The sequence below is a fragment of the Eptesicus fuscus genome, chromosome 8, assembly GCF_027574615.1.
Source record: "Eptesicus fuscus isolate TK198812 chromosome 8, DD_ASM_mEF_20220401, whole genome shotgun sequence".
NCBI lineage: Eukaryota > Metazoa > Chordata > Mammalia > Chiroptera > Vespertilionidae > Eptesicus > Eptesicus fuscus.
In genome coordinates this window covers 81,421,078-81,443,109 of record NC_072480.1, presented here as the reverse complement: position 1 = coordinate 81,443,109, position 22,032 = coordinate 81,421,078, and the positions used below count along the sequence as shown (strand labels likewise).

Sequence of the window (22,032 nt, the reverse complement as noted above, 5' to 3'; positions counted from 1 at the left end):
TTATGTATTCATTGGTTGATTCTTGTATGTGCCCTGACTGGGGATCAAACCCACAACCTTGGCATGTTGTGACGACACTCTAACTGAGCTACCTGGGCAAAAGTCACCATTTTATAGTATATAATTAAGTGGTTTTTAGTATATTGTGAATTTTAAAAAAAGTTTTCTAAAAGGATTTGGCTAGCTTCAAATTCTATCAGAAATACAAATACATTTTCAGAAACTAATAGATCTTACTAAGGTATTGGAAAGTCAGTCTAAACTCTGGGTAAACACCACTGAAGATCAGTGAACTAAACCAGGTACCCATTTGCCAGTATTTTCCTGAGATGGTCATAAGCAAACTTCTGCAGTAGCCCCTCCACACTCCTGCTGGCTCAGGGCACGCCCCTGCACACTGACCTTGGGCCGCACTCCAAGAAAACCACTGCAGTTCTCTGCCCCACAGTGGCACTCCGTCCTGCCATTGCCCAGGCAATCCAGGTTATAATTAAAAGTTAGCTCCATTCCTAAAACAGAAGAGAAATAATTGTTCATATTCAAGACATGGGGAAGAAACTGTTGTCATAGAAACTCTCGTAATGAAAAAACGAGACACAATTCTAACATCAACTTTTCCCTCCCCCACATTCTACATCGAAGACAGTGATGGAAAAAAGAAAAAAGGAAAAAAAATAATAACTAGAGGAAAACATCCCGACCCACCCATGATTACAGCAAAAATAAATATTCTACAAAAGTCGTCACATCCTTTTCATTGAAGTGGTCAAAAACTATGTAATGGAGACCAGGATTTGAAATCTCTGTTTAAGGAAAATGAGTTCTAGTTTAGTTTTCTTTTCTGAAGCTAATTTATACCAGTTTCTAAATGAACAATATGTCTGTGGAATTATGACGACCATACTGTTTCCAGTAATTAATGCTTGTATTATGATCAGAAAAGAGTTCAAAATGCAAGTTTACTATCTACACCAAAGATCCAGTGATTCAATTTAGGAGGCCCCAGCTTTCTTTTACTGGGCTTGAACAATCCCCCATGAGTCTAGAAATACAACTGAAATTCCTTTTAGCTGCAGCATTTCACACTCATTTTGCTACAAACTTAACAAAGGAGAAACTAAGATTTGCTGTTAAGATGCTGGATGGGTAAGGAAAATTGAAAACTCTGGCTTCAGAAGTGTTTTATGTCTAATTTGAAACTGAATGATCTTTCAAAATAAAACAACCTCCTCCCACCCCCCAAACAAACCAAGAAACCCACTGATGTTAACACAGGCTTTTAATACTTTAAAAAAAGAAAACAAAAGCTTAACCACCTGGTTACATTATATAGACAGCAATGATGTGGAGAATTAATTCAGAAAGATTGTGGATACAGAGAATTCTGTAATATCCTCTTACAGAAAGGCTCTTGCTAAGCTCCCCTTTGCAGAATACAGATTTTTACTTCTTATTGGCAGATAACAATTCTAAATATAACTATTTATTTGAATAAATATTTGAGCACCAAACCTTGAAGAATGTCCTGCTTTCAAAGGATATACTTGCTTCCTAGGGAGGGGGGGCATGGGGAGCGAGTTACTTTATTTACCTGCAGGAATATCACAAAGAGCAAAAAGTCCAACTCGAACGTCTCCATTCACTGTCCACTTTTGTGTTTCACAGTTTGGATTACAACTGTGGTTCATAAAGCGAGAGTAATTTCCTTTTGGGCCGGCATCAATTATACGGTCCTTCAGAAAGAAAAGAAAGGAAAGGTACCTTTGACATAAAACTAAACATCTTAGAAACATCCAATGCAGTCAAGAGCCACCAGGCAGCAGCATTTTGCTACCAGCTGATGCCTGACAAATGCAAATCTGAAAATGTGGTGCTCTCTGTACATTTAGTAAGTTATCTACTTCCTCTCATGACTTTCAAGTCAAAACAATCAAGATAAAGCAGAAACAAACAGACCGCAGAATAATGCTTAAAAGATTATCTGGTCTTCGGTTTAGGAAAGTATTTCTGAGAGAGCTCGGAGTTCAGACAGCTCCTTGTGATGGGAACAGGGGTGCTGAGCTGTCGGCCCTCCTTTCCTGTTCTGAGCAAGAAGCACAACTAGAACAAGGCTAGAAGGCTCAGGGTTCAGGCCAAGAAGAGCAAGTAGGACAAATGAGAAACTTCTCTTCTGAATAAAGACTTGCAGATCTGATTGATGGAAGGGATGTACTCAAGCATGTCAAACTCGTGGCCCGCCGGCCCTGAATTTGACATGCTCAAGTGGTTTTCCTTTTTTTTTTTCTTTTTCAATTAGCAATAATCACACCTCCGATAAGCCTCACTGGCTATGATACTGCCATTGTGCAAAGCTGAGAGCTTTTTTATTAGTTCTAATTTTACTTGTAGTGAAGTCTAAAATACAGTACAAACTTCCCCATTGGGCCCCTAAATTTAAATTCTGGTAATCTGGATAAACCCTGTAAGATGGATCCTCAGAGTGTTATAAAGATGGCTGGAGGGGTCACTGACAGTGAAGATAGGATTTAGGAGCCAATCGACATCTATATATATAAAAGCCCAGTGACTGTTATGGCGGAATGACCGAAATGACTGGTCACTATGAAGTGCACTGACCAGCAGGGGGCAGGCGCTCAATTAAGGAGCTGCCCCATGGTGGTCAGTGGGCTCCCACAGCAGGAGCACACTCAGCCAGAAGCTGGGCTCATGGCTGGCGAGTGCAGCGGCGGTGGCAGGAGCCTCTTCCGCCTCCACAGCAGCACTAAGCAGCGGTGAGCCATGTGGTAAGGAGCAAGCAGGCGGGTGGTAAGGAGTGAGCAGTCAGGTGGTAAGGAGTGAGCAGTCAGGTGGTGAGGAGTGAGTAGTCAGGTGGTAAGGAGCAAACAGGCAGGCAGTTAGGAGCAAGGGGTCCCGGATTGCAAGAGGGCGCAGGGCGGGCTGAATCCCCGCCCTTGCATGAATTTTATGCATCAGGCATCTAGTCATAAATAAATGGCATTGTATGTTTATGGAATATATAGTCATGAAAGCTATAAAAAGTTTCAAACAATACCATATGAGTTAAAATAATATTTCTTTTACATGATCTCCAGTTCTTAACTTTAATGACGTTCTGACTCGGTTTTAGGAATGGCCTGGAACACAGGAAACATGGGTACTAATCTTCGCTCTTCATTAAACTGTAACAAGGTATTCAACCATTTACCATGGCTAGATCTCAGTTTCTTGTCCTCTGTAAGTCAGAAGACTAGTGAAGAAATCGAATGAGATAATGGACACAGTGTGCATCAAGTAGGACTTACAACTGCATGTATTAAACCAGCAGTTCCGTCATTTCTCTTATGACAGCATCCATTTCTCCTAACTCATTAAAAAGTTTAAATGTGCAGAACAATTTTCAGAGTTACAATTTTTGCTAAATCTGAACTTTAATGGTGGCTTATAACTTAAAATTAGTGCTGCTTCCCTCCTTCAGTGATAAAGCAACTGAGGGCAAGCCTTTCTGTGCCTGAGAGGAGCTGGGACCAGAATCCAGGTGCCAACCTTCCCTGCTTCACTCTCATTCGCAGTGCTGTCTCACATGACCTGTGCAAGGCTGCAGCAAGCATTCATTTTGTGCTCTGGTATAATTGGCACATTCTAGTGGGGAGCACACTGGCTACTGCTGATCATTATACTTTGCCTGAAAAAAATCAAATTAGAGGAAACAGTTCAACCTAAGATCATGAAAATAAAAACAAAGTATTTTACCTTGGTGACAGTTAACATATAAAAATTGGTTACACTGTTCTCATGGGCTCGCTTGATTCGCAATCTGCATTCTTCTTCATCAATTAATTCGCCAACATATTCATTTACAAATTCACCCTACAGAGAAGCATGCAGTATGTAAATGTGAAATCAGTGTATTATATTAGAAAGCGTTCCTTAACACAACATGTATGATCCAAGAGAATTAGCCAAAAAGAACTATAGAATATAACTTCAACCATCAAAACAAATAGTTGCTGTTATTCATGTGCATTCAGGTGGCACTATTTTTCTTGTACCAGTGCTGCAAAATATAATGATCTGCTTGTCTTTTTTTGCTGACAATATTATGTCCATAGTCCAAGTGACACAGTTATGGTCCATCACTGGGACCTGGGATAAGGCAACCTCGAGCCTCTGAAACTATACTACAACATTATAAACCATTTATTATAGTTTATATTTATTATTCTATGAAAATGAATGAATATAGAAAAATTAAAGTGCTGATATCAAATATGAGGAGTGCATGTGCCAAAACTTGATATACCACTGTGAATAAATATTTCTAGCTATTTTGTAAAAGAAATACTTTTGATGTCCAAAGTGACAAACCATTAACCTCAAAGAGTTGTTTACTGAACCACGAGCTGTAAATTAAATTGTGAACTAAAAGAAAATAAAGACCTTAAAAAGTGCTAGAAATATGTCCTTAAAGACTGTAAAAAGAGAGGGTGTAATTCAGTGTTTATACATATTTTTCAATTTCTAAGAAGCCACCTGACAGCAAGAAGTGCATGCTGGATGCTGGCACACACTGCCAGGGTTTAGGTGTGAAAAGAGGGGACTCACTGTGCACTCTCGGTTTCACATTTGGCATCCGTCCCTTAATGTACCAAAAACCTTTCCCATGTTGCTACAAAGTCTTGATGATTGTGCTTTTCAGAGACCATATATTTCTAGCTGTTTGTAAAAGGTCAGTTACCTTACACTAGCAATTCCTCAAGGGCTAAAGGGCAGAACAATCCTGACTACATTTTCTTTTCTCTTGATTACAGTTGGATTTTTTCAATAAATACCTGTACTATTTTCCATCTGTGGCTGGGAGCCCACAGATGGAGGCTGACTGTATGCCAGTGATGGGCAACCTTTTGAGCTTGATGTGTCAAACTTCGCCAAAAAACTGAGCATAACTCGGGTAGTGTGTCACTTTGAGGAAAAAACATTATTTCGCAAATGTTTCATCCTCAGGAGCAGCAAATGTTTCATCCTCGGCATGCGGCCGCCTCAGCGGCCACGTGTCATCAGAAATGGCTATGCGTGTCAGTGCTGACACGCGTGTCATAGGTTCGCCATCACTACTGTATGCACTGATGTATACCGTTTTATATAGGGAACTTGAATATCCTCAGATTCTGGTGTCTGGAGGGGGCCTGGAACCAATCCCTATGCCACAACGTAAGTTTTGGGGGAGTCAAAAAAGTTCAACTGTGTGTGTGGTCAGTGTCCCTAACCTGTGCGTATTCAAGTGTCAACTGTATACCATGAATTAAGTAAATTAAAACACATTTTAGCATAAATACAACTACTATTAAAAAGTGTTAAAAAGATATTAAGCTAGACAGTTTTTAGGATGACTCCAAACATTCCCCTGAAATCACAGGCAAAAAAATTTGTATGTGTGATATGCATGGCATTAAAGTAATATTAAAAAATTTGAATCACGTAACATTTTACATGCAGACGGCCTTTGACTGAGCAGCCCAATACACATATCCGAGGCATTAGCAAGTCCTATTGGCTCTAACTTCAAAATGTCAGAAATCCAACCTCTTCTCTCCTGCACAGCTACAACCCTAGTGGTCTACGCCATCATCATCTCTCTCCTGGATTATAATGGTCTCCTTTTTATCACTTTTCCCATTACCATAAATTCTCCGTACTACAGCCAAAATTATTCTTTTGAAACCCAAGTGTGGCAGACAGACTCTGAAGGTGGCCCCCATGACCTCTGCTTCCTGGTATTCACATGGCTCTGCGATCCTCTCCCCTCAAGTGAGCAGGACCTGTGACTTGCAATAGAGCATGACAAAGGTGATGGACATATGTGATTACATGAGTCTGTTACATTATCACTTTAGCATACATCTTTGCTGGCTGTAAGGAAGCAAAGAGCCATGTTGGGGAACCTCATTTGACAAGGAATTGTAGGCAGCCTCCAGAGGACAACAAAACAATAACAAATGAAATAAACAAAACACCTGAAGCTCTCAGGCTTACATCTGCAAGGAACATAATTCTGCCAACAGGCATGCAGGCAGGGAAGTGGATCCTTCCTTAGCCAAGGCACATGAGTGAGAATCCAGCCCTGGGCAAGCACCCTGACTGCACCGAGAGGACCCAGCTAAGCATTGCCCAGACCCCTCACCCACAGAAACTGTGAGATAATCAAATGTGTGTTATATTTTAAGTTGCCAAGTTTGTGGTAACATTGTTATGCAGCAACAGAAAACGAATACATCAAGTCTCAGATCAAGTCAGTCCCTACTAAAATGCTCCAGAAATTTCCCATCCTGTGGCCTGTAACACCCATATGAGTTAGCCTCTCTCCTATCCCCTACCTGCCACTCTTCTCCTTGCCTTTCTTCTCCTGGTGCTTTCTTGTTGTTGCTGGAATATACTAAGGCATTTGTACTTGTTTTACTTTAGTCTGAAATACTCTTCTCAATACGTATCTTTGTGACTTTCTCCCTCACATTTCAGGTGAAATGTCCCCTCTTCAGGCCTTCCTTAGCCAATCAATTTAAAGTAGCAATCCCAGTCACCAGCTATCCCTTCTGACAGCTTAGTTTTCTTTGCAGCATTTAGTGGTACTCAGCATTAGATATCTGTTCACTACTTGTCTTGTTCACTACTGTTTTTCCAGGTACTGGAACAGTACCTGGCACACAGAAGAAGCTTCACAAATATGTACCAAATGAATGAGTTTCTTCGCAAGCAATCTAACCTATAGAAACAGGTGCATAAAGAGAGATGACCAAGAATGTTCACTACAGAACTTTAAAAAATCTATAAGTGTGTGTATGTGTGTGTGTGTGTGTGGGTGTATGTGTATGTATCCACACACACATATATATAAATGTATTGGAAAATAGGTTATATAAATTATGGTACATAATTTGACACATTTTACTATGGAATACAGTGAGATTGTTTAACAAAAAGAATGAGTTGAAAAAACAATAAAAATAATGAGTTGAAATATCTATGTACTGCTATAAATATATATATATATATAGTGGGAAATATGTATGATCATATTTGTTTTAAAAACCCTACAAATACAGAATATAGATTATATATTTGCGTATGTGTTAATACTTACAACTGCACAGAAAAAGTTCTAAAAGGCTCCATACCAACCTATTAACAATGGTCATCTTTTGTGAGGAGACCAAGAATTGAAGGATGAAGGAGGAATATCTTTCTTGTATTGATTTTCTTTACTACATTATGTGGTATTTTTTAATCACAAAGGTGATTTTTTGAAAGGTAGAAATAATTACAGCCTGGCTGGTGTGACTCAGTGGTTGAGTGCTGACCTATAAACCAGGAGGTCATAGTTTGATTCCCAGTCAGGGCACATGCCTGGGTTTCAGGCTTGATCCCCAGTAGGGGCCGTGTAGGAAGAAGCTGATCAATATTTCTCTCTCATCATTGATGTTTCTCTCTCTGAAATAAAAAAATATGTATATTTTAAAAAGAGTAATTACAAATTTTCACTAGGTCCACCTCTCTCAATGAATATATCTCCAAGTTCTATATATTGGCATTTGGCAGGGGTAGGGGACAAAAGGGGGTCAGGGCAGGAACTTGTTATAAAATGCAGAATATATTGTCCCAGATATTTCTGGGTGATACTGTTTTTAAGGACCCCAGGCCCTAACTGGTTTGGCTCAGAGGATAGAGCATCGGCCTGCAGACCCAAGGGTCCCGGGTTTGATTTCAGTCAAGGGCATGTACCTTGGTTGCAGGGTCCTGGACAGGGCTCGTGCAGGAGGCAACCAATCAATGTGTTTCTCTCACATTGATGTTTCTCTCTGTCTTTCCCTCTCTCTTTCACCCTCCTTAAAAATGAATGAAAAAATATCCTCAGGTGAGGATTAATAATAATAATAATAATAACCTTAGGATATTCTCAGAATCTCTAAAGTTTGAGAGCCTCTGAGCAGTAGGATATACTGGTGATTTTCTTTTTTTTTGAGTTATCTGCATTTAGAAAATGTTTTGCAGTGGACAATGCATTTCTGTGTTAAACAAAGGGACTGTTTTGAAAAACTGCCTCAAAGTACTAAACTTTTTCTGGTTGCTTTTGGGTATATAATCTAATTTGAGACTAGCAGCAATCCTGACATGTGTAGGGCAGGGCATACTATGTCTATTTTAGAAATGAGGAAACTGAGGCTCAGGGAGGTTGACTGACTTGGCCATGGTTTCACAGCTAATGAATTAAGACATTGGAGCAAAGTCCTGGCTTTTGCCTTTACTAGGTCTTTTACATCTAGGTCTACTTTGATTAACAAGTAAAAAATACTTCAGACAGAAAATGACCATTGTCCCTTCTCCTTTTTATGACTGATCATAAGACAACCAAAGTTTATGTATGTTTTATCACTACCACTTCCTATAGCTTCTTTGCTTAAGAAGTGCCAAACTCTCGACTTGGGAAATTTCAAGATTCCGCCAGGAATCACCGTACATCTCATCCCCGTTGAAGGTTCTCTGAGAAGCACAGGCCCTGACCTGGCTCCGACCAGCAGTGCCCCTGTCCCACAACACCTTCTTAATGCTCCTTTTGGTCCTGAGGCCCCAGCCTCTTCGCTCCGTTTTGATGATTTCTGCATCAGGGTAGAGCCTCTTTGTGAAGCACTGGTTCTGGCAACGATCTCCGGCTGGGCACACCTGCGGGTGACACTCGTACTGCAGCATTCTGTTCAGGCACTCGGATTCCAAGCCGCAAGGGTTCTCATCGGCTGGCTTGCAGTTACAGCGGGGAATCTCTGACAGGTCTGCAACCTGGATCTGTACCTTTCCTATGACTTTGTTAGCCTAGAAAACAAAATCAGAGATGAGAGGGAGGAATTTAAACAGAACACCCAAAACTTCCAAGCTGTTCTTGGCTCTGCTAGTGCCTTGCAGCATGACTAAGAAAGGCTCGTTATCGTATTAGCAATTTCCCCACAAATAAACTAAGAATAAGAATGGCCTCTTCTTAGTTGGCAAAAATACCAAAAACTGATGTGAATTCTCATTTATCTGTTCTGTGTATTTCTGCTTCTACTAGTTGATGGAAATTTCATAACTAAAAACAACTATGGACTGTCTGGATGAAAAGGGCAAATCTCTCTATTCTCATTTGGTGGCAGGATAACCTGGTAGAGCAGGAAAAGGATTTCCCAACAAACATGTCGCTCCCAGTTGCCAGAGGGCTTATCCGAGACCTCATCCCCACAGCACACAGCTCCTGCTCCCAGCTCCCTCGCTCCCATCTGACTATGACACTGCTAACAAAAGCTCGGTTTGTTTTACAGAAGATTCTCACTACTAAGAGAATACTGCGCTTCATCTTGCCCATCCAATACCAACCTCTCAGGGTAGAAACTCACTTTGATGTGTTTGTAAGGAGGAGGTTTTCTTGAGTTTTTTTCAATCTCTAGTGCTTCTTTACTTTCTCTTTGTGCTTTCAACTCCTGGAAACGTTTTGCAGCTTCTTCCAGAGCTGCCAATAAGACCAAACAAAGTATATAAATGCCAACAAACAAACAATACCTGTTGGGAGAGCAGTTCTACTCTGCCTTCCCAATGCACTGAACCGGGCCGCTTTTTCTTTGTAAAATCGTTTCTGGAAATAACCACTTACCACCAGGATAGGGTAGCACTGAAATAGGATATGACTCACTGTTGGCTGAACACTGCTCTATGCAAGCTGCAGCCTCAGAGATGAGGTTCTGCTTCCGTGATCAGAGGCTTCCACGTGAACCCCAGGGGAGCCTTTCACCTGGTTCTAGCTTTAAATTCACTGTGCTCTCGCCCAGAAAGCCAAACTTCCCGGTACCTCGTTAAAACCAGTTGTAAGGCTCTCCATGGGAAGCTCTGCTACTCTTCTGTGGTAAAGGAGCTTCAGTGATTAAGAAAACTGTTCCCAGAAAAATCTGTGTCTAGAAAGATCACTGAAGAAACTCCCTTCACTTACGCAGCAGAGCACACCAAACTGAAAACGTTATTTTTCTAATTGATTAGATTCTGACATGGCTCTAATGGGGTTAACATGGTGAAAATTGTCTACTACCAGAAGTATGTCGTATGCGAGGTGGAAGATGTTGAGAAATCAACTCTGGAGTCTTAGTTTTGAGCCATTGTAAACATCATCCAACTTACCTTTTTTGAAGGTCTTGTTAATACTAGTCTGTCCCTCAGCAAAGCTTTTGTCTCCTTCAACATAAGGGAACACTCTGCCCTGGTGCACCCAATAGTAGTCATGAGAACCAAAGAAGAACACAGGGAAGTCCCCCAAGTTATGCTTAAGGCCCTGGATGTTCAGTGGCACAGACCTGGGATTGCAGATCTCTGCTGGCCACCATCTGAAAACAAAAACAATTTTAGGCCAAGGGGATAAAAAACAGACTATTCTTTACATGGTTGGCAGGATGGAATAAGAGGTTTTGTACCGTGACATTTTCATTCAGACTCTAAGGACACAAAATACCTTGATTATCTTTAATCCTGCTCAAACCACACAGCATTTAAAATCATATTGCTTAATGAATTTATTAATGAAATAGTGAACACAGACTAAACAAACTAGGCCCTAAACACCCAATCTAGCTACTTTCTTTTAAAAATATCTCATATTTGTAAAAGAATATATATCATGGAAATATAAGCTATAAAGCATAATAATACTTAATCCACTACCCACCTTAAGTATTAGAAATTACCAATATCATTCCAAACCAAATTTCTATCCAAGAAAAGTTGTTTTTCTCAAAACTTGGCATTCTTAAATCAACATCGTCCTCCAAGGTGTAAAAGTTTATTTCTAGTAGTCCAGGGGCTCATTTGAGAATAAACTGATGCTATAGTAAAGAATGACCATTCCCATTCAAATTAGCATTTTCTGACTCTATTCACTCAGGGTAAATACTTTTTGGTCAAATGTACCGAAAAGACTTATATCAGTGTGTATTTCAGAATCTAATTCATCTTGGATCACAATAAACGTGGACTTTGGGACAGAATGGAACAGAACTGTTTCATGCCATGATGACTGAAACCACAGCAATCTCTAAATGAACCCATCTGTGAGGCACACGTGACAATTTCCAGCAACTGGGCAAGTCAGAAATTGAAAGGTGGAGCTTTTGTAGTATGTAAAACCATCAATATGAACAGTAAACATACAAAAACTTAAAATTCGTCAGTCACTTATTGTATAGGTGCCTAATAAAACCATTTATCTAATGAACAACTGTATTATTTAGAAGATAAATAACAGCATGGCTACACTCTCAGGGTTATAGTGCAGAACCTGAATACACTTCATCTAAAAGGTACCTGCTGTCCATCTAAGAATGAATGAAAAACACGGGCAAGAGCCTGTGCTCAAATTGTTCAAACAAAACAACCGTTTGTGTAATCAGTGTTTGGTTTCCCTTAAAGTGGACTAGGAAATGGCTATTTCTAAACCATTTAAAGGCATTTAAGTATGTACATGAGGACTGCATTCATGGGGTCAGGAAGAGGCACACTCTGTGCCAGGGGTTGTTCCAGGTCCTCATATTTCCCCGCAGGAAGCTGCACACTGGAGCAACTAGTTACTGAAAAGAAACAGCTTCATGTGGGCCAGCTAGGCCTGACTGGAAAAAATACATTAAGACTTAGTTCATGGATGGAAGTCTTTGCAGAACATACAAGAAGAATTTGACCTGCACATAAATCTCACTGGGCTGTGAACTGGAGAACTGCTTTGGGGTTCTTTAAATGCAATGTAATTAAAACTTAAGTATTTAAGTTAAGGCAAAGATCTTTTTACACTCACAACTTCTTAAAAAAGAAAATATATAATGTACAGCATGGTGACTATAGTTAATAATACTGTATTATATATTTGAAAGTTGCTAAGAAAGTAGATTTAAAAATTCTCATCAGGAGAAAAGAATATTATAACTATGTATGGAGGTGAATGTTAACTAGACTTATTGTGGTGCTCATTTCACAATACTATATACAAATACTGAAACAATATGTTGTACAACTGAAACTAATATGTCAGCAATATCTCAAAAAAAGGCCCCTAAAATTAAATATAAAGAAAATATTCTGAAATTTACTAGAAGAACTAAAGGTTTCTTATATTGTTTTAGATATTTGTTATCCAGGAATGTATCTAGTAATTGTCAAACCCATGTCTCCCCACTCCTAAATATATATATATTTTAATTATAAAAGCAGTGTTTCTTTTAAAAATAAAACAATGCACAAAAGTATAACAGAAAAACTGAAAATGCCTCTCCTTGTAATCTCATGCCTAACACTATTAACATTAGATGTGTTTCTTTCCAGGTATTAAAAACGTATTACATCTAGAGGTACTATTTTTAAAAATTGTATAAATACATGGAAAGATAATGTACATATTGTTTAACATGTTTTCTAAATTCAACTATATAGCAGATATCTTCCTATGTTACTATACAGCCCTGCATTATTCTTTTATTGGCTTCAAGATACTCTACAATATGGATATAGTATAATTTATTTGACAAATCCCTTATGGACTGAGCATTTGGGTTATTTCAAATAGCACCACAATGAATACCCCAACAAATACATTTTTGCCTGTTTGTCCAATATTTTTTCCTTACATAAATTTCTTGAAAGGGAAGCTCTGAGTCAAGGAGTATGCAAAGTTACAATTTTAATACTTATTTCCCTATGCCCTCCCCAGCCGCAAAATTATTACTCTTTTATATCTTTGCCAATCTGTTAAGAGGGAGGGAAAAAACCTCTCTGTTTTTAATGAACATTTATTTTTTAGTGAGGCTGGGCATTTTTCACGTTTATTTTCCATTTGTTATTCTTTTGCAAACTGGCTCTTTCTCTTCTTTGTCCTTTTTTTTCGAGGTAAGGTATTTGTCTTTTCTTATTGAAAGTAGAAAAAGCAAACACTTTATCCTGGTTTGACATCAGCTTTTTAAAACTTTATATCGTTTGCCATACAGTATGAAATTGTTTATGTATTCAAATTATCCATCTTTTTAGGACTTGGAGATTTCTTGTCTTATATTAAAATAGTGGGAGGGCTACTCAACCTCAATGCCACTTATCTCAGCTAAATAACAAAGTTTTTAAAGTTAAACAGGTAAGCAAGCAGCATATTTAAAACAGAGAAAACAACATAGCCCTTCCTAAAAAGAATTACAGTATGTCTGAGATTCTATAGAAATATATCTTACTTAGGATTCTAATTGAAAAATAGAATTCTATTGTGTTCTCTTGAACAGTATCTATTTTCTTAGTAAAACGATAAACTTATACCTCAAAATGCAGATTGCAGAGTTTTAAAAATACATCACTATTCCTATGCAGTGAAGGCTTGTAAAAAAAACAGGCTTCTTAAAAGGAGAAAGTTTTATTAAAATAATAGTAATCACGCATACTTCTTATTCATTCTCTTGAGCTAAAGGCTCTTAATGAAACAATTTCTCTCTTTAAATCCTAAAAATCTCTCTCTTTGCACACAGGTTAAAGTATGGACAAGATTAAGGGGCAAAGAGGGCTATTTTGGCCAGGAAAAAACTTGATTTTATTAGAATCACAGGTCAATATAAGCTAATTAGGGCACAAAGAAAACATCTTCTCCATTAACCACGTAAGACCTTTTATTCCAAAATCTAGTTGTACATAGTTCATTAGTATAAAACAACTTTTGGAACTTAAAAACAAAAGCCAACCAACCAAACAAAAAAAAATATTCCACAACTAACCTTCTCAATCTTGTAAAAACCCAGACTCAAAATATGTTTCTTGCCTGGCTGGTGTGACTCAGTGGTTGATCGTCAACCTATGAACCAGAAGGTCACGGTTTGATTCCCGGTCAGGGCACATGCCCTGGTTGTGGGCTCGATCCCCTGTAGGGAGTGTGCAGGAGGCAGCCAATCAGTGATTCTCTCTCATATCATTGATGTTTCTTTCTATCTCTCCCTCTCCCTTCCTCTCTGAAGTCAATAAAAATATATTTAAAATAAAATAAATATGTTTCTTCTCTCTCTCTCTCTCTTTTAAGGAAGTAGCTCTGCTGTTCCACCTGTCTGCTAGCCAGTTTGTACACAGTTTATGAACCTAGGTCTAAACAATGATTGAATACTTCCTCTTTGTCCTTAGAAAAACTTGCCTGTAATTTCCCAATTTGACCCAAACAATCTGCTTGTAATGCAGTTTCTTGCCAGCTTTACAGTCATTACAATTCCAGCAGCCTTCTGGCATTTCTATGCTCAGGCATTCTGGGTGGAAGGAAGCTGGGCACGATTCACAGCAGAGCAATCTTCCACCTTGAAACAAATAAACAGTCTTAATAACTGAGAAAAGAGGAAAGAGAAACAGAAAGAAAAAGGAGAAAATTATCATTTAAGTGCATTAACTTTGATTCAAATTGGGGGAAAATAACGAAGGATGGAGTCATATCTATGGTGATGGATTAAAATAGAAAGCAAATGAACAGTTGTAGCTTCTTCCCTTTTCAGAAACTCAGCTTTTGAATAGGAAGAGAAACATTATTGTACTCCTTACCCCTGTAAAACATGGGCTATTGAGCTATCAGTTTAGTAGGAAGATAAAACTCTAAACATAAGACAAAATAGGTGTATTAAATCTTTAGACTGAGTAAATTTGAGAGCAGATTTTCAAAGAAATATGTAGCAGCTTACTTTCTTTTCTCCTTGAGAGCTAAGAAAGAAAGCAATGGTCATCTTTGTATTTTAATCCAGTGCCATAGTCGACTAAAATCACTTTATAATAAGATTAGCAAGAATGAAAATAGGCAATAGGTTGATCAGCACTTTTTACTTCCCATAAAAGGATACAAAAACACAAAAAGATTGCACTTGCTCAAGGTGATCACATACATCATCATTACCTTTTCAGTGAAGATAAACAAAGTCAAAAAAGCTATAGAGCAGTGGTTTGCAATTTTTTCATCACCAAGGATCCCCTTCCCTTCACTCATGAACTCATATGCTTCCAAATATTTTATCAACCAAAAATAAAACCCCAAAACAAACCCCTACATTAAAAAATAACATTTTCTGATGTTATTAACCGAAGAAATATATAACTGCCAATCAGAGCTTCTGAATCCAATAACAAAAATAGCATTATCACACTATATTATTTAAATCATAGCCAAATATAAAGAAACTCATGTAGCTGTATTTTGTGTGCTTCTATTAGATTTTCTGAAATATTAAGCATAGTTCAAAAATTTTATTTACATAAGTTTTTTCTGACTGCATATTGAGAACCACTGCTTTATAGTATAAAAAAGTAAATATCAGTGTAGAATGAAGTACCACACGTGAGGAGATCCCTCCAACTTGCCTAGGAAAATCCTCTCCTTTTAAATACATAAAATGATCTCTGGATTAAGACCAAAACAGGTGTGGCAAACAAAACAAAATAATATTACTAAATGCAAAGAAATGAAAGAGATGGGGGAGGGGAAGATCAGGTATTTCTAATAGGCATTTCAACAAGTGATGGAGAAGAATGTTAACTACTGAAGATGAAATGTGATAAAGACATTTACTGCAAAAAAAACATCTTCTCATTGGAAAATCAGGTCTATACCCACAAGTACACTAAGATTTAAAGTCTCATTAGCTAAAGGTTAGGAGCCTTCTATACAACTTTATCAAATCACATGCTCCAACCTTTTGAGGGTTAGCTATCAGTTTTCCAGAAAATCTTATCTTACTGCAGACGTTCAAACTTCTAACTGATTAACATAAAAACAAAAAAAAAAATCCATATACAATCAGTGATGAATTAAATTACTATATTTCCTCTGCTTAAAAGCTTTTTCTTCAATCATTGGGATTTGTTCCTTTGTCTGCAAATCTCAGTATGGATTAATAGTTCCAATTCCCCAACCTAGAGATTAGCTGTCTGAGTGCTCTTAGCCTAGGAATTCTCCTGTAAGTTTAAACTAAAATGAGAAAGCCCATTTTTTACAACAGAAAGAAATAACCAATAGAGAGAGCAGCCTTTGCAAATAGCTTTTAGAGGGCATGTCATTATTAGAGCTGATGGGGAAAGTCAGACTGGCCATTTTTAATGTTATGGAATAGTCCTGAATTTTAAGTCTTATTTCAGAGGAAATACAGACCAAGAGTCATCAGTGAAAATCATCATGATTTTTTGACAAAAAAACAACAGAAAAATAGGGAAATAGAAAAATAAAAATATGAACAATCCACCTTGGTGCTATGCAAGAAAACTGCTTTAGGATGCAAGAAAAGATGTGGTTCAAGCTAAGCAAAAAGAGGGCTCAAAATAATTTCAATTTATGTCAAGGTCAATACCAAGTACCGAAAACAAAATAGGCAACAATTGAATTAATCTCATTTCAGTGGCACCAGCAGGAATATAAGGCATTTCCTAAAATGTCTCAGGCAGTCTAATTTTATTGCATTATGGAGTTAGTCAAGCCTATGCCCATCTTTGTTTTGGAAATAGGTGGTGTCACCAGCAAGGTGACTTCAATGGAAAACAAACAAAAAAACCTAATACCTCTCCAACCTACTTCTCCAGGTTCTAATCAGCTTGCTTAGTTATACTTCCTTTTAGTCATGGGTTGCCACTTAAGAATTCTGACAAAGAACAAAGATACATCAAGCAGGCAACACAAAAGAAAAAGAAAAAAAGAGGCCCATTTCCAATGTACACAGTATATTAGGTATGAATTAATTTTTCTTTAAAGAATCTACACTTGGCCCCCAGATCATAATGGCAATGCATACAGGAAAAGGCGTTCACCTTCCAGGTTATTTAATTTACTCGCTGAGATAGTAACTTCCCAAATAATACATTATTGTTAAATCACTTTTCACCTTTATTATAAGTATGCTATGTAAAGCTAAACATAGAATAAGATTTTCTTCCACAGACTAAAATAACTGGGATAATATAAATATACATGTAGCTCCTGATTCTGTGGATAATAGATTATCCATAAGCAATTAATTCTTCAGCTCAGCTGGGCTGCCTTTCAATATCCAATATTTGGAGTATCCTCCAAAAGGACAACTAGTTTTCACAGTAACTGAACAAAACATTTAAGAAACAAAATGATAGAATGTATTCTAAAATAAAACCTTTAAGTATCTATATTTATTTCCCTCTATTTAACAACCTATTATTTAGTTAAAAGTCAATAACAAATTATATTGTGTCTATTCTATTCTAACATGGATGTTAGTTCTACATCAGCAAAAGAGAAAGAGCCCTTAGAATATTCCTCTACATTAAGCAAAATCTGAGTCTTTCAATTTTAATAATCCTTACATATATGAAATGTGTGAAAATTTATTCAAGGAGAAGAGTAAGTAAAAATTTGCAATAAATGGAATTATTTTAAGCCCTTTTTAATAAATTTGCAGCCATATGAAGACAGTTACAACCACCAAGGTAGAAAAGCAACAGATGGTGCTTGACAGGCATACATTTCCCCCCTTCATTTAAAAAAAAAATAGGAAATGCAAAAAGAAAGCAAGAGATAAACTATTTTGATTATTACCTTTCTCATATTTCTTTTTGGAAGCTGACGAAGAAGGAATCATAGGTAATTTCATCAACTCTGCACGATTTGATTCATTCAGTAGGTAGTGGGACTTATAGGCATATGAACTGAACATGGGGTCTGAATGATCCTGAACTATCAGCCCTATACGAAACAAACAGAAAGAGATGAACTGCAATGAAACTACCCATGATTCCATGAGGAGAAAAAATAAACCAACCCCTATTATGTAGCTGTGCTTAAAGTTGGGAGGAAAAAAGAAAGTATGAAGAAAAAGAAAGATCTGACAGAAAAAGCTATCTATAGTTATTAAAGGGAGTTTAAGCAACTCAATGCCTTATTGCCTACATAGAAACCTATATACCCAGAAGAAAACGCCAAATTAATTTTGAAGATGTAAACTGCATTTAACATCATATGAAAAACTCTATGAAAAATAAAACCACATTCCTTAATATTTAGAATTACTATAATGACAATCCAGAGAACAAAATAACATATCACTTAACTGCTAGAAATAAGAACTATATCCATAATATAGTAGAACCTGATCTACCTTCAATGTATCAAGTAGCACTTAAAGGAATAACTGAGTCTCTCCTCTTCCCTATTCATGTTTTAGATATTCTCAAACAGGTTCTAGCTTTTTCTGCCAGATAATAAAGCTTTTCTCTATCAATACAATATGTGATTTTAAAGGGGACATACTTTGTTGAACTTTATTAAGGTAATACAAACCATTTTTTCTCTGCCACGATATAAAGTGATTAACAACTTTAGAGGTTTATAAAGAGCCCTTTTGATCTACCCATACAGCTATCTTATTTGGAGGAAGTAAGATCTTCTCTAACCCACCTGTGACATTCACTTCTCTCCCTCCCATTTCCCTTCCCCTAACTTAGTTAAGTTCATAACACAGATTAAGGCCACTCCTAAAAACGTCTCTATTTGGTTATTGGTCAGTTTATAATGATCTACCACTTTATAATAAAATCATGACAACAGTTTCATAGAGATCATTTTGAGAAAAGAGTTTTGTTTTTTAAGGGGATACCATTTATTTTTTCTGTGGATCTTATCTTCATTAGTACTACTGTACACTGAGATATTCAAGAAAGATCTCTGATCCAGATGACAGAATGGAACTTGAAATTGCTAATTGGTGATAAAAGGCATATGATGTCAAATGAATTTCATACATTTAATAGAAAAAAGTGGTGTAAAATAAAAATACGTGGGTTTTCAAATAAGAAAGATCAGGTACACATGGTCCTTCTATTTAACAACTTGTAAATATTTCATCTGGGCTTCAGTGTTCTCATACACATAAAATGGGGAAATAACTTCTTAGGGCAATTGTGGCAATTCATTCAGATAGTATCTAGTAGAGTTTGATTTACAGATGCAAAATAAGTTGCTATTATTATTAAAATTAAAAGAAAACCCTAATCTAACTTCTCCATTTAAAATTACCATTACAAAGAAAGGCATAGAAGTTAGCTAACTATTATTTTACACCAACCTCCAGATGAAATACGCTGAGTAATATTCAGGAGTGGGCAAAGTAGGTTTACAGGTGGGAGTATGCAAAACACAGAGTTTATTCTTGTATTATTATTATTTATTAATTATTGTATTATTTGTTGTATTATGTAAACCTACTTTTGCCCACCCCTGTTTACGACACTAAAATATAACTGAACATTTTCTATGCACCATGGGGAGGGCGAGGGAGGAGGAATGTTCCTCTAAACCAGGGGTGGGGAACCTTTTTTCTGCCAACCATTTGGATATTTATAACACCATTCTCAGGCTATATAAAATTATCAACTTAAAAATTAGCCTGCTATATTTGGTCAAACATTTAATTAACTCACCCCTAATGCCTTGGCAAGGCCAGACCAAATGATTTCTCGGGCCATACGTTCCTCACTCCTGCAAACCGTAAAACATTTCTAAAAATATTTCTAGATAGTTGTGTCCTTAAGAATTAGCTTAATGATTTTAAACAAGCAATAACCAAGAACTAAGAAAAATCCTCTCAGAGGAGAGAAAAACTGTATGAGATAAGAAACAAAACAAACTAAGTTTTCTAATAGCAAAAATAAACGATTCAAGTACTCCTTTTAATGTGTGGATTTATTATAATTAGGTCTCTTTTTAAAAAAGGAAACTGCTACAAATAATGAATAAAGAACACATATTATGTATTTCTGAAAAACTTTTAAGCCTTCTCAAAATCCCAACATTTGATCGATTTAGAATAAGTTTTGGTAAAATTAAAGTTACTGTTTACTGGACAAAGTCCCAGCTAAAATACTTGGGGAATTAAATAATCTTGCTTAAGTAGGCATTTAAATGTAGCAATACTTTAGAATAATTGCCAAATTGATAAGATGCAAATATAGATCCTAATAGTAAAACATGATTTTCCCTATTTCCATTATCTTAAGCTTTTAATCAAGGCATATAAATTAAACTTAACAAAATGGCTACATTTTCTACAAAACAAGGTTCCTTGACAATGGGCCATTTTCTACCAGTCTTAAATTGAAAATACCTGTTTTAAAGGTTTCCCAATTATTGAATGAAATAGAGCCAAAGAAAACATTGGTTAATATACTGATGGTTCTTGACTGATTCAAAATGTACTCCCAAGTACATCAACATGAGAGTTAGTAACGTGATATTTAAAATGTTGGTTCAGTTACACATGTACAAACAGAAACACAAACTAATAAAAGTGCGTAAAAATAAGTAACACACACTCCTAGTAAAAGTGAGTAAAAGTAGGAAACACATACTCCTGATAAAAATGAGTAATGAAAGTGCTTAGATAGCATAAAATACTAACAAAGCAATAGAGACTTTATGTTCTCTCATCTGTTGACACTCATCTGTTTAAAGGTCTCTAAAGCTAGCCACTCAATTGGATAAGTCAGTATTTCCATCCTATCCTTTTCTTGGGGACGGGGTTTATTTCTTTTGACTATTTGAATCGTTTCAGTCACCTGTTACAATGTGGCACAAAATATGTCAGACCTACTTCTCCATGTACCAGCCAGGTTTCCAAGAAGGATACAACTGTGTAGTTGCTCTAGTGAGGAAAGAAACAATGCTTCCCTGCTAACGGCAGACAGCCCCCAGTGCTTACAAAACTCGGGCATACTGAAATCCGTACACACAATGGACCCCGCTGGCTGCTCCAGAAAGGATACCATTTATTTAAACTTTTACTGCCCACTTCCTCTAGTTATTATTTTAAAAATGTGAGACACAAAAGTAAAGCAACTCAAAATCTATAATACTACCTAAACTCTATTTAAAAATATTTTATGGTACTTTCACCAAATTAAAAGAACTGTCTCCTAAAAGAAAACAAAAAACAAAAAGATAAATATCCTGTATCATATTCGACTAATGAAGTTCTATTTTATGTTTATCATAAACTCAAGCTCACTGACCCCGAGGGACACAATAGTTTTTAGTTGATCCATCTCTTAACAAACCTACATATCAACAGCCTGCATTTCTGCCTCTTAACTAACACCACCACATATGTTGCTTTGGCTGTATCCCATCAGGACTTCCTCAATGCCAGACCAAAACATGATAAAATAAGACATAAACGACTAAAAAATAAATGTGCTCATTTTGCCTTCCAAGTGAAATCTCAATCGGTTGCAAGCTCTGGATTCAAAAATATGACACGGGAAGAGCCTGCTTCAAATAGAATTGTTTGCAGAAGGAAATAAATTAATCTTTTGATGCTCCAAGTAGAAATGCTAAGAACTTATGTGTAATTCTAAGTTATTAAAAAATTCAGACTTTAGCTTAATTTATGGAAGAATTAATATTCTAACAATTTGAATGTCTAATGATATAAAAGGGACTAGCTACTGGAAATGTTCATCTCTCTTGGGGATATTATTGAAACTCTATTTTAATGCCAGTGAACTCAGAAAGAACTAAGAGAAAGGACTGACACTCACCTCTTGCACAAACGAAACAAAAGCCTACATTTACAGCAGAGGATGAATTACTGCTCCGTTTGGAATGATTACTACAGATGAGAATGTAGGAGGACACAAATATGCTTCCGGCAGCAATGCAAGCATCTCCAGAGTGATAGGCTACTGGACATCTCAAACACCTCATCATGCGACCTGTTTAAAGTCAAAAAGGAATCTACATAATAAGGCATCAGATGGATACATAAAATGAAATTTTTGGAGTTGGGTTCTTTTGGGTTCCCATGTGATGCTGAATATAATAAGATAAAAATATTTTCTTCACTTGTTTGGCTCTGTCATTCCTATGCTATATGGCCCCTACATGCAGCACCCATCTAGAGATCAAAGAAAAATTTGTCTGCTCCGATGTTGGAGAGATGGTGGTCTCCAATATGGCAGCTGTTTAAGGAATTC

General features: G+C 36.9%; 1 protein-coding gene and 1 non-coding gene across 2 annotated transcripts in view; both read right to left on the bottom strand.

The window, feature by feature from the left end:
• The window catches only part of NSD3 (nuclear receptor binding SET domain protein 3), a 109,796-nt gene that overhangs the window by 3,743 nt on the left and 84,021 nt on the right, over positions 1–22,032 (bottom strand). The window contains exons 14-23 of the mRNA XM_054720042.1: positions 21,598–21,771; positions 17,603–17,749; positions 14,200–14,360; positions 13,312–13,316; positions 10,189–10,391; positions 9,417–9,529; positions 8,590–8,859; positions 3,751–3,867; positions 1,592–1,733; positions 403–509 (exon numbers count right to left, since the gene is read on the bottom strand). Of these exons, the coding sequence (XP_054576017.1) occupies positions 403–509; positions 1,592–1,733; positions 3,751–3,867; positions 8,590–8,859; positions 9,417–9,529; positions 10,189–10,391; positions 13,312–13,316; positions 14,200–14,360; positions 17,603–17,749; positions 21,598–21,771 (1,439 nt within the window). The remainder of the gene's footprint in view (positions 1–402; positions 510–1,591; positions 1,734–3,750; positions 3,868–8,589; positions 8,860–9,416; positions 9,530–10,188; positions 10,392–13,311; positions 13,317–14,199; positions 14,361–17,602; positions 17,750–21,597; positions 21,772–22,032) is intronic.
• On the bottom strand, positions 2,207–2,353 carry LOC114233296 (U4 spliceosomal RNA). Its single transcript, XR_003619445.2, has one exon. It is a non-coding gene; the product is annotated as a U4 spliceosomal RNA (small nuclear RNA).